We start from the raw sequence: 12438 nt of genomic DNA on the forward strand, positions 1-12438 counted from the left end.
GGAAGGGACTGCAGGCGCTCTCCATTTTCTTCTTCCTATTGCCCTCCTTGGCCTTGATGATGACCTGAGATTTGTCACAGCTGTGATGTTCAAAAGTACAATTAAAAGTTTTTTGTTGTTGTCTTAGACTTATGATAAGTGGCCCTGTGTAAGTGTGTGTGTGGGCTGGGTGCGGGGGTTTGCTGTGTGTTTGCCGGGGCTGTTTGTGGGTGGTTGTTCTTCATTTTCCTTCAGCTTTTTCTTTTGTTGCTGTAGCTGCTTTTTGTTTATCTATTTATTGAAATTTTGAATACACGTTGCTACTTTTATGTAAAGCCCGTTGTAATGAAATGTGCTGTACAAATCAAAGTGCCTTGCAGTGCCCATTTAAGATTTTGAGCACTTACCCTGATAATTGTAAAAAGCTGTCATAACCGTCCAATCACTGGTGGTTTATTGAGAGAGATGCTTTTATATAGCCTTGATATTAAAACTTTTCTGTTCCTGCTTGCTCCAATTTGGCTTAGATAATACAACAATTGCTGCTTCCTATGTCCGAGCAAGTTGTATCGGTTGGGCTTTTGTAGATTTCCTCCACACACAGTTTGAAAACCAAAACAGTTTTAAATAAAATGCTAAACTAAATAGCCTCGTATCCTAGGGGGACCACACAATATGTTGGAACAATGGGTAGTCAGAAGCCCTTTTCTCCCTGAAGCAGCTCTGTGGTCGCACTTACCCATAGAGCAGTCTGGCCCCATCCAGTTGGGGTCACAGCTGCACAGCCCGGTGTCCGGTATGAAGGCCCCGTGGCCGTGGCACTGGTCTGGGCACTGGGCCCTGGGCAGCTCGCAGTTGATCCCTCCCCAGCCTGGCTTACAGTGGCACTCCCCGTTCACACAGATACCATTGTTGGAACAAGTCGGCTCCAGGCAATCCACTGCATTAAGCCAGAGATACACCCATGTGCAAAAAAAAACAAAACAGGGAGAGAGAAAGAAAAAGTAATGAACAAAAACCACAACAAGCTAGAAAACACAAATTAAATATGAGAAAGATTCACCACAAAGGACATCTTTTCATTCTTTGTGTACACAAAACGACGATGAAACGAAATAAAAAATATTACCAGACACATTACCAAGGCAATTAAAGCTCGCGATAATGAATAGTCGGGTCTATAATTGCATTGGGCAAAGCAGCAAACGTGCTCCACTCTGGGAGAGCAGCGGGTTTCACATGCATTGGTGTGAATGCGCTAATACAGAGGGGAGAATCTGACACTGTCAGTCTGCCAGGTTGACAGGCAGCTCTGAGTCCGAGCAGTGAGTGAAAACCAATTTGACAAATTACCTCCTCCCGGCAAAGAGCCCACCCAACCCCCTCTCCGTCCCGGTCGCTCCCTCTCTCTCTCCTTGTCCTCTTTGTCTGACACCTCTCTCTCTCTCACCCCCTCCTCTTCAGGCACGATTGACCCCTTCGCACCCCTTATGCACACGCACGTTCACACAAGCACGCGCTCGCACGCATAACCTCGGCCCTCCGTTTCTGTTTGCCCGGCAGAAACTTATTGATTTTCATGTCGCTGGCACTCCAGGTAAATTGTTTGAGGGACTCTGCTGTGATGAATATCAGATTTGAGACCAGAGGAGAAGGGAGGAAAAAAAAAATTGGATGGGAGGGGGATGGAGAAAAAAAAAAGAAGAGCAGGAGAAAATGCTGACCTTGTTCTTCGGCCCTGTGTCTCGACTTTCTTCTATCTGTCACTCCACTCCTTTCATCCCTCTGTCTTTCTTTCCCTCTCCTCATCCTCACCCTGCGTTCTGTTCTCCAGTTCTCACTGTCTTCATACATATTCACCTCTCACCGCCGCCCTGACTCCCCCTCCAGCTCTTATCCCTCCCTCTCTTTTTTCTTATATCTTTCTGACGACCGAGAATGGGGCGCCCTGATCCTTCCTAACAAGGATCAATAGAAGCAATTTTCATCCCTTAATAATATATCTCATGTGTTTGAGGTATCATACTTCATCTGTAGATATATATATATATATATATATATATATATATATATATATATATGGAGAGAGCTCAGATTAAGATTAGGCCCTGATGAGCTGTCTGACTGGAGGATGAAGGAGTGCGGGTGTGGGGTCTGCGGGGCGTGTGAGGTGCGTTTGTTTCGGTGCAAAAACATTCATGCTTCATCGTCTGCGCCTCCTCTCACCCTCGGCGCAGCTCTGGCCCTTGTAGCCGATGGAGCACACGCAGTTGCCGTCGGTGCAGCTGCCGTGGCCGCTGCAGAGGGGGTCGATGCACTGCGTGACGGGGACGTCGCACTCGGGGCCCTTCCAGCCGCTGTAGCACACACAGGAGCCCTTGTCGTACTGGCCGTTGCCACTGCACAGCACCGGGCACGCCGCTGGAGGGGAGAGAGATTAAACCAATTAGAAGGCTTTTTAGAGATTTCACAAAGCAGTGAGAAGCCAAACACACGCACACCTGCGTAACCCCGCCGACGCGTCACCGCGCAGGAGGGGCGAATAGAGTGGTTAGAGGGCTGAGAGAGCGGCGATGACACGAAGAGTAATTACAGGCAGAGGTAACTAAACTATTCATCAAAGCTGTCTATCCCAGGTGAGCAGGGAGCCACGGAGACTTTAGCTGTGGGGGGAGCTGCCATTCATCATCAAGTCATCTTGCCACGGCTCCACCTAGGGCCATGCGCCACCTCACCGCCTCCTAATCCGCTCTCGCCGCGCGCAGCCCCAACGTGCCCACTCGGCTAATTAGACGCGACGGAGAGACCCGATACCTTTGGAGCAGTCCATGCCGTGGAATCCTGGGAAGCAGTGGCACACACCGGAATTGCACTCTCCGTTACCATGGCAATTGCGCGGGCACTCTTGCACTGAATCTGTGAAGAAGACAAAGTGAGGAGAGAGGAGGGAGAGAGAGAGAGAGAGAGGGGAGGGGTGAGAGAGTTGGATGGCAGGCCTCAAAGCATTCGATTAAAATCATTGGCACCATTCATTCTTTAAAATGCTACAAATGGAGCCAATGCGCTCAGAGTCTCTCTCTCACACACACACACACACACACACACACACACACACACACACACACACACACACACACACACACACACACACACACACACACACACACACACACACACACATTAAAAGCCAGCGCCTTCCCTCAAAGATTCCTTGCATTCCTTTTTTCATTGCATCTTTCATTGTGTGTGGGAGAACGCATTTCGAATCAGACGTTCCTCGAGACGCCGTTACCCATCCACCATTTCCCTGCTCACTATATCAGAAAATAAAGAGTCGTTACTCCTGCTTTACGCTCCAACCCTTCCTCTGCTCTCTCACCCCTCCTCTTCACCATATTCTGGCATTTCTCCCTCGTTTTGGTTGTTTACTGCTACTCCCCACCCACCTAGGTCATAAATACTTCATCCAGGTGTGGTTTGTTTGGTGCAACTTTGCAGATTTTTGCTGGACTCTGTGTGTGTGTGTGTGTGTGTGTGTGTGTGTGTGTGTGTGTGTGTGTGTTTCTGGCTGTGTTCAATGCTCCATCCACCCTTTCAGTGCCTACACATAAGACCAAAACAAGTTTGAAGGAGAAGAAAACAGGAGGCATGTTTTTAGACTATCTGTCCCTTCCTCCTTCGCTCACACCTTTCTTACACAAAGCATGACTCAGCCTATCTTCCTCTCTAACACTTCCTCCCTCGTTTTCTGTACTCGCCCCCCCCCCCCCTCTCATCCACGAATCTAAGCCCCATGCCTCCCCTCTTACCCTAATGCCAGTCTCCCTTTCATTCCCCCACTTCAGCTCCTCCTTCTCTCATCCTTCACTCCACTTCACTCCATTCTGGTTTTGCCCCCGCCATTATGTCTCTCCTCCAGCTCCCCCTTCTCACTACTCGCTCTAATTCAGCTCCTCGCCGCCTCTGCCTCTCCTTCTGCCTCTCCCTCTCTCCACCACTCCTACTGCTGAAAGCACTCCCACCAGATATTGACAGTGAAGGATTCTTTCACTCGGCTTGACTCTTTCTATCCACCCCCCCCCTTGTTCTCACACTCATGCCTCCAACACAAGTGAAATCATTTGGGGGCCGCTATCTCAGGTCCTAAAAATGTCTGATTTGCAGGTTTATTTCTTTATTCTTTTCACACACGCACACACACCAAGTGATTCTACGCTCTCTGGTGTGATAAGTTGTGTTTTGTTTTTCAATCTCAGTTTACCCTACTACGTTTTGGCAAACACACATCTTTTAAACTCACTGAGCGGTCCTGCCTGCTGCACAATGTTGCTATGGTTGTGTTGCTAGCGGCAACATTGTGCACACTGGTGAGTGTTTTCGCACCCTGCGAATGTGTAAAGTCTTTTAGAAATGCGGGACTAAATCTGACTGAAATGCTACCATGTCCCAGCAATTTTACACATCACATGTTTGCAGGTCTTTGAGAGTACTACTGCCTATGTGAAAACAAGAGGCGTCACTTGAGTCAGCAGCATCCGTCGGGGCTGAAGTCAGAGGCTGAAGTCAGAGGCTGAAGTCAGAGGCTGAAGTCAGAGGCTGAAGTTTGAAAGCTGAAAACAATCTGAGGGATGTGGAGGTAGAGAGAAGTGAGATTACCTGACCACCTCCTCTCTACTTCATTAGTCGCCACAAGCATGACACACCTGAATCTATGACCAAACTGTCAGCCTTTGAGTTGAATTGTGGGCAATGTAGGGATTGTCTCATTGATTGGGATAGAATGTTTGGAATAAAAAAGACAACCCAGATTCTGCTCCAATCGATTGTTATTCTAATAAAAAGTGTCGATAACGTTATCCTGCATGAGTGCAATGCTAAATCTGTGGAATGCTCTTTTGAATCAGTGTCACTGGTAATGAATAGCCTCGTCTCTCTCCTCTTTCTGTCTACTGAATGCTGGTTCTTCACTTTTCATTGGACTACGAATGCTGCCTCTGTCTCACCCATGATGTTTGTGCTGAAGGAGACCGCCTCTCTCTCCCGGCCGTCGTTGTAGAAGGCCAGGTGCCAGGCCCCGGCGTCCAGGTACTGGACAAACACCGCCTCGTTGAGGACCACGGTTTGGATGCTCCTCCTCTCACGCGGCGACTCGACCACGCTCCACTTCTCCTTCCCGTCCAGGCGCTCCATATAGTCATACTGCAGGAAAAAAAAAAGAAGAAAAAAGAGTGGGGTTGAATGGAGGTGAGAATGTATGAAATCTACCATTCAACTATGAAAGTGTTGCGGTGGCACTTTTTCGACTTAGAAAAAATGACCAATAGTTGTATATGCGTTGACTGGAAAATGCCAGGGAAGCACTAAGAATGCAACAGAGAAATCCTTGAGAGCTGTCCTTCTACAGAAAGTGTTTTTTTCCCACTGCTGCACAGTGGCCTCAACTTCATGGTCTTTAACAGCTTAAGTCAGGCCAGGCAGCGAAAAAACGCTTATCCCGATGCAATTATCCCATTCTACAAATCAAGTCTGCTGTTAACTGTAGTCTCTAATTAATAAGAGGCAGTAAAAGTTACATTACTGGGAAATTTAATTAAGTGTAACTCTTAAGACTAAATGAGTTTTTTCAAACAACCATTATAATGAATCACATATTAATTTTAAGATGTCCCATGACACAAGCAAGTTTTTCTTAATCCATTCTCCATTTCAGCTGATCAATATGAAGATAATGTGCTCCTAATGAATGGAATTATAATTACGTGATTAGCCTATTACCCTAAAGGTGTAGAAGATGTATAATGTGGAACTTGCTTGCACTTGGTGCCAGATCCCACCTGTGCGTGTGAGGGAGGAAGGCCCTTGCGAATGTACACTCCGAACAGGGCGTCCTTTCCGAGCGAGATGTTGAACTTGAGGAACTGGGGTTGTCCGAGGTGGAGCAGGGACCTCCAAAACACTCCTGGGGGGACTTCCTGGGTCACCCGCCTCCCGACCTCAATGTTGCCCGTGTCTATGCTGCTGTTGCGGCCGGCCCACGGCCCTGGAGCGAGGGGAAAAGAAACTGCATAATCTGTGATTACGGGCAATCGATTGTCGGAGTCAATAGTTAATCATCACAGTTTGCCGGAAATGAGGAGCCATAAAAATTCATGGCCATTGAATAGTAGAGGACGAGCACCATTAGCTCTGCAAACAATGAGCCCCAAAGTGTACGTTAAAGACGAGTGTTGGTACGTTTCGACCGGTGGAAAAGCAAAATGATGCCTTTTGTTTCAGAGCCTTTGAGACTGTGGACTTTGTTGTCTGGGCTACAACGAGAGAGGGCTGATAGGAGTGCACGGCAGAGCTTTCCAAGAAGCCGCGCTGTCTGCATCCTGCAATCAGGTCAGTCATCTAACGGTGTTGGTGCCCAGACACAAAAACACAGAGAGTCGGTGGTGCGTGTGTGTGTGTGTGTGTGTGTGTGTGTGTGTGTGTGTGTGTGTGTGTGTGTGTGTGTGTGCAGAATAGCAACGAAATAAAAGTAACAATGAGAAGAACAACAGCAGCATCTGGCCTAGACGGCTGGGGAACACAACACAACAGTCCTCTCATTAATACAGAATACAGACGCGGAGCAGCAGCCCACACATACCTATAGTACATGCTGCGTGTGTGTTACAGAGCCAGATCGAGCGAGTGAAGGAAGAATAGATAGAGAACCGCATGGGGGCCTTAAAAAGAGAGGAGGCATGAGGGGGGAGAGAGAGGGGGACTTCTGTCTGAGACGATACAACGAGCTCGAGACAACTCAGCGGAGTGGTTAAACAGCACACGCTGATAGCACAGCAAGTACTGTGTCATGAATTATGAAAATATATATTTTTTAGTTGGTGTGAGCTTGTTTGGGTGTGGGAAAAAAAGAATCTATTGGGTTTAAGTATGTTAGGAGCAGCAGACACAGCATTTAAAAAGCCTTAAAGGAGAAGACTGGCGCTCTTGTTTTCAACAAACTCGACAAAGTGATAGTCTGTCCTTCAAGTACTTCTTGACTTTTCCTACCCTGTCTGTTGCACTCAGCCCCAAGCCACTTTGTTTCTACCGAACATATAAATCTTTAAAGAAAATGGGTTAAAAGAAATATGGCTTTAGTTTAGCAGAAAGCGCTGCATTTGTTGGGGACTATTTTCATTTATTCACACTAATTCGTTAATACACATTTGGCAAGCTAGTGAGTCTTTACAGCACCGGGATTCTGCTCGTGGTACTGAGTCAAAATACCATCGATATTAAAAAACATGTTTCCTGCCGCTACAGTGGGCTCACTGATGTGTTTATATTAGTTTTTGGGCAACAATGGAGCTCTGTGACACACAGAGGAAACATCAGGTTTTGAACACACAGGCAGGGCTTGTAAGTAGGTTAATTCACTGTTGGTTTTGTTCTTCTCACGGGATTTGCTGACATTATGAATATCACCAGCCTTATTCTTTCGGTAGCATTGTTAGGACTCTTGTGTGCTTGTGTGCGCGTGTGTGGGGCGGAGTGGGGGTGTGGGTGTGTGCTGTAGTTCATACCTCTGCCTCCAGAGGGCAGCGTGGCCACATCGCTGTTGACAGGCAAGCCAGCTCCCAGTCCGTTGTTTAACACTTGGCCGTCGGATGGCTTCAGCTGCCATGTCAGACCCAGCAAGTTGATCGCTGCGCACAAAGAGGTGGAGAGAGAAAAGGAGGGAGTGTGAGGACACATGTCATGAACAGTGGATTGTCTACAAGACTGATATACAAAAAAAAAAAAAAAAAAAAGCAACACTTTAAAGCTCATCAAGCCAAAGAAATACAGGAGGCCACATTTCTGAGTCTGATCTGTCATCAATATGGCAACGGGTGCAGCTTTTAAAGCACGCTGCTTTCACACCTTGTGTTGATGCGTACCAATCAAAAATACTGCTAACAAAGTGGCAGGTAACCGACAGCACACAAAACAAGTCTTACAAAACAGACAATTAAAAAACCATAACGATACTTTTTTTTTTTCTCCTTTCGCTTTCCCACCTCTCACAATGTTCTTTCAACCTGACAGCATCTCCTGCTTTCATTTGGAGGCCTTGACACCATCTTGCAGAGAGCAAGTGACAGATTGCTCTCTGAAGAGATCGCTCTATGACTCTCTCCTTTCTCTTCTCCTCTTCTTTTGTCCCCCTGTTGTGTTTCTGTGTGCTGGTGGGATGAGACCGTTCCCGTGTGTTGGCCCTTCCCTTTGTCAGCTCTTTACTCTCTCGGCGTGTCTCTCTCCTCCTTAGCTTGCTGTCAAAGCGTCGCCCGGTGTGGATTCGCTGCATTTGTTGGGGACTATTTACAGCTGCGGATTAATCCATGTTTCGGCATTGCTAGTGAGTATTTACAGCACGGGGGCTCGGTGTGCCGTTGAGTCGAAATAAACAACGAGCGCCCATGTTCGTGGTGATGGAAAGAACACGTTGTGTGCACCCTTTGCTCATGATTGAATATTTAAAATATGTTATTGTAAAAGGCACGATGCGCCTGCTGTGTTGTATACATACATGAACACTGAGATGTGAGCTTTGGGGATGCACACGGTGTGGATGCGGGATCGCGTACGATGCATTATGTAGGTGTTGTTGCGTTGGCCTTATCACCACCACATGAGCCCTATAACACCTCGGAATCAATTTCCCTGCTGTCAAATTCTATCTCCACTTGCCCAGTTTTTGCACACACAGGGATGAGTGAAAAAAGTTGCAAGAAAAGGAGGAGACGCAGGCTTTAGGAATTGCTGCCGGGGCAGACTTATTCTCACTCCCCCCCCCCCGATGTCCCATCTCTCCTTCCTCCCGCTCCCTCTCTATCTGTTTCTTTGTTTCTACCCTTTTTATGTTTCCTCTCTCTTTCGCTCTTTCTCCCCTCCCTCGCTCCTGGTCAAAGGAAAGCGCTGACACCTCGGCTGCCGCCCGGCCTCCACTGTCAGCTCTTTTTTATTTTTCACGGGGGTTGCTGGTGTAGACGGAGCGAGAGGGCGAGGAGCGGAGGAACTACAGTGTCCTGCCTCCCCCCCTCCCCTCCCGTCTCCCCTCTATCCACCTCTTGCCCTCTCCTCTCTCATCACGCTGACCTTCATTCCTCCCCGTCTTTTCCCTTTAATTCACCCCTTTTTTTCCTTCTTCTTCTCTTCTTATCTTCGCCTGTCCTTCCTCATAGATAACGCAGACGTGCGTCCGCGCACACATTCAGGCGCACGCACGCGCCAAGATGGTATCACGGGAAGCAGTCGATGGAAAGATTACCTATTGAATCGGCAAGAGACAGTAAGCTTATAGTGAGTCTATTGTGAGGGTGCTCTCCATCTAGGTCATGCCCAAGAACACATCAGACGGCCCCACAGCTAGCTGTGTACGTCTGCTCATTGTGTGTGTTTGAGGGGGCCGGTGCACATGTATGGTTTTCCTAAATTAGTTTTCGCACTCGACTCTATTTTTTGTCTGTGGCCATCTATTGGCGAGAAGTTGACCAATAGATGGCACTCTTACTCCTTTGCGACAAGAGCACAAAAGCCAATGCTTTCAACAGGTTTCTTTTTGCGGCAACACAAAGAGCAGGAAAGAGAGAGAGGGAGAGGGAGAGGGAGACGGAGAGAAAGAAAGACAGAGACAAAGAGAGAGTGTTATAATTCTCCTTACGAGCACCATCCCTCATTCTAACACTTCTGACTTTGTTAGGGTGTAATTTTAGCCAAAATGAAATGGCTGAAATTTATGTATTTAGCATTGTATTGCCGTGATTTTAAGCATTTTTCTTTTCGGATCATAATTGCCGTAATTATTGTTTTCAAGCAGCATTGGAAGGCTTTATTAAATGCCATGCCAATGAAGACAATCTGAATTAAATTCGACTGACAGATACAAGGAGAAACAAGAGAGATAGTCTGAATTGGGCTGCGCTCCTTTTTAATCCCTGTTTTCTCACACACATTCACACACACACACACACACACACACACACACACACACACACACACACACACACACACACACACACACACACACACACACACACACACACACACACACGTACACACATGGAAAGATCACAGAGAAACAGGTTTAACAAGCAAACGGGTTGGATTAAAAATAGATCTGTTGCTTCAAGAGTTTCTTTTATTTTTTTTATGTAATCTCAATGCATAATTCAGAGAGGCAAAGTGCTTGCCAGTATCATCTGCAAAAGACAGCCTCTGAAACAACGGCAGCAGCACACATGATCACTGTGACAAAACAAGAAGAAAAATGGATGGAGTGATGGGCAGAAGGGACAAATGACCGGGGGGGTCAGGGGCTCTAGAAGAAGTTGCCCTGAACCTCGGCAGAGAGGAGGAGAGCAGGAGAAGAACAGAGAGAATACTGGAAGACAGCGAGAACTGAGAGAATATTAAAGAACATATAAAATCCCCTGAGGATGAAAAGAAAAAAAGCGAGGGAAACAGGCTCCAGTGATGATGATGATGATGATGCTGCAGAGAAGAGAGGATGAGACGACTAAGGCACCCCTACGGATGGAACGAGGAAGGAAGGAGAAGATGGCAAGTGGAGAGGAAAGATTTAAGGGATGAGTGGCCCTGCGTTGCGTTGACTGGTTGGGTGAAAAAAGATGGCGGTGATTCATCCTCTGATGGTAAGTGGTTCTCCACGCAGGCAATCAGACAGAAATACAATTCTCATGTGTTGGCTCCGTGTGTTTTTGGGAAATATTTATACGTCTCAGAGTTAAAGGGTGCAAAATGGATTTCTGCATGAAAGGGGGAAAGAGAGAGTTGGAGAGAGGTGACTTTGCGGGCAGACTGTGCACTGAGTGTCCCCTGACTGGAAGATATTGTATCATCATCATTCTGTTCTCTGGAACATGTTCCAACTGTTCAAACTCTCTCGCTCTCTCGCTCCTCCTCTGTGTTCTCCCGTCTCTCGCCCGCCTCTGCCTCAACTCAACCATATCACGGTCGTATTTAAAGGCCCGCATCTCCCTTTGAACCGAATTGCACTGCTCCTAATTGCACCAAAGGCAGGAGAATGGCCCTTTGCATGCTTTCGTATGTAATCGCTTGCAATGCGACGGAGATTACTCAAAGAGCACGAGTGTATGCACACACACACACACACACACACACACACACACACACACACACACACACACACACACACACACACACACACACACACACACACACACACACACACACACACACACACTTTTCTTTGCCATCTCCCATGGCCGTCCTGGTAAATGCATATTAACTGTTCTAATTCACCACTAAATTAACAACTCTGACCTCAATTAGGGCGGTAATTGTAGCTGAGACCAGCCCCGCCCATCCTCGGCCCGGCTGCTAATTGGTTTAGGAAGCCTTTTCCCTGCCTTACCCCCCCCCCCACCATCTCCAAGGCCCTCATTTAGCGAGACATTTGGTTGTCCGAAAACAAACACATGTGCATAAAAGCGTCTACCGGAGACGACACATCTTGGCCGTTTGTCTGTATCCCTCGCACCTTTCTCCCCCCTCCCATCTCTGCGGCAAAAGGGGGTGCGGTGCTAAAACAGAGGGAGAGAGCCGAAGGAAAAATATATAAAATTCGGCTGCTCAATATTCAGGCCATTTGGGATGTTTCGTAGAATTTACCACACAATATCTACTTATGTAGTCTATAAATAAAGCAGGCTTCTCTCTCAGATGCGTTCTGAAGGCGCTGCTTGCTGAGATCATTTAGAGTCTCAGACAGAGGGACGGGGGCGGCGGTTGGCTGCTGCCCTCGGGGGTCATAGACACTGAGAGAGACAATTTGTCTGCTCCTGAGTGTGTGTGTTTGTGTGTATCTGCGTATGCATGCTTAAAATCGCACGGCATTAACAACAAGTGCACGCACGCGGACACACACACACACACACACACACACACACACTGCAACCCCCGACGGGACCTCCTCACCCAGCTGATGCAACTGAACTGTAATTGACTGCAACACAAAAGGTTATGTGAGTTTTTTTCTCTCTCGCAGCTCCCACCTGCAGAAACAGCGTCTGGTGGAGAGAAACGGCAACTCACTCAATCACGCCGCAGAAATGGCTTCCTTATTGGCACTGAGATATTGAGACGGCCCGCCGCAGATGTAGCCGCGTGCTCACGTGCGTGTGTGTGTGTGCATGCGCGCATGTGTGTGTGTGTGTGTGCATGCGCGCATGTGTGTGTGTGTGTGTGTGTGTGTGTGATGGGCTAAATGAAAAGAGATGTGAATCTGAGTGATGTCCTCCTTTCTGAATCCTCATTTCCTCTTCAGATATCTCTACCCTGACCCCCCCCCCCACCCCCCCCGCCCCACCCCCTCCCTGCGCCTTCTCTTCTCCTCATCAACCCACTCTGCCGCGTCTCATCCCTTCCTACCTCGGTCCTCTCCCTCTCATCGATCTGTATTAG

The 12438-nt window shown here is 47.7% G+C and overlaps 1 protein-coding gene across 1 annotated transcript in view; it reads right to left on the bottom strand.

Moving 5' to 3' along the window:
• The window catches only part of tenm2a (teneurin transmembrane protein 2a), a 152837-nt gene that overhangs the window by 25614 nt on the left and 114785 nt on the right, over positions 1-12438 (bottom strand). Inside the window, 6 exon segments of the mRNA XM_054596937.1 lie at positions 719-919; positions 2206-2400; positions 2794-2895; positions 4983-5178; positions 5814-6019; positions 7536-7658. Of these exon segments, the coding sequence (XP_054452912.1) occupies positions 719-919; positions 2206-2400; positions 2794-2895; positions 4983-5178; positions 5814-6019; positions 7536-7658 (1023 nt within the window).

This window comes from Anoplopoma fimbria, chromosome 4 (assembly GCF_027596085.1).
Source record: "Anoplopoma fimbria isolate UVic2021 breed Golden Eagle Sablefish chromosome 4, Afim_UVic_2022, whole genome shotgun sequence".
NCBI classification, from domain to species: Eukaryota; Metazoa; Chordata; class Actinopteri; order Perciformes; family Anoplopomatidae; genus Anoplopoma; species Anoplopoma fimbria.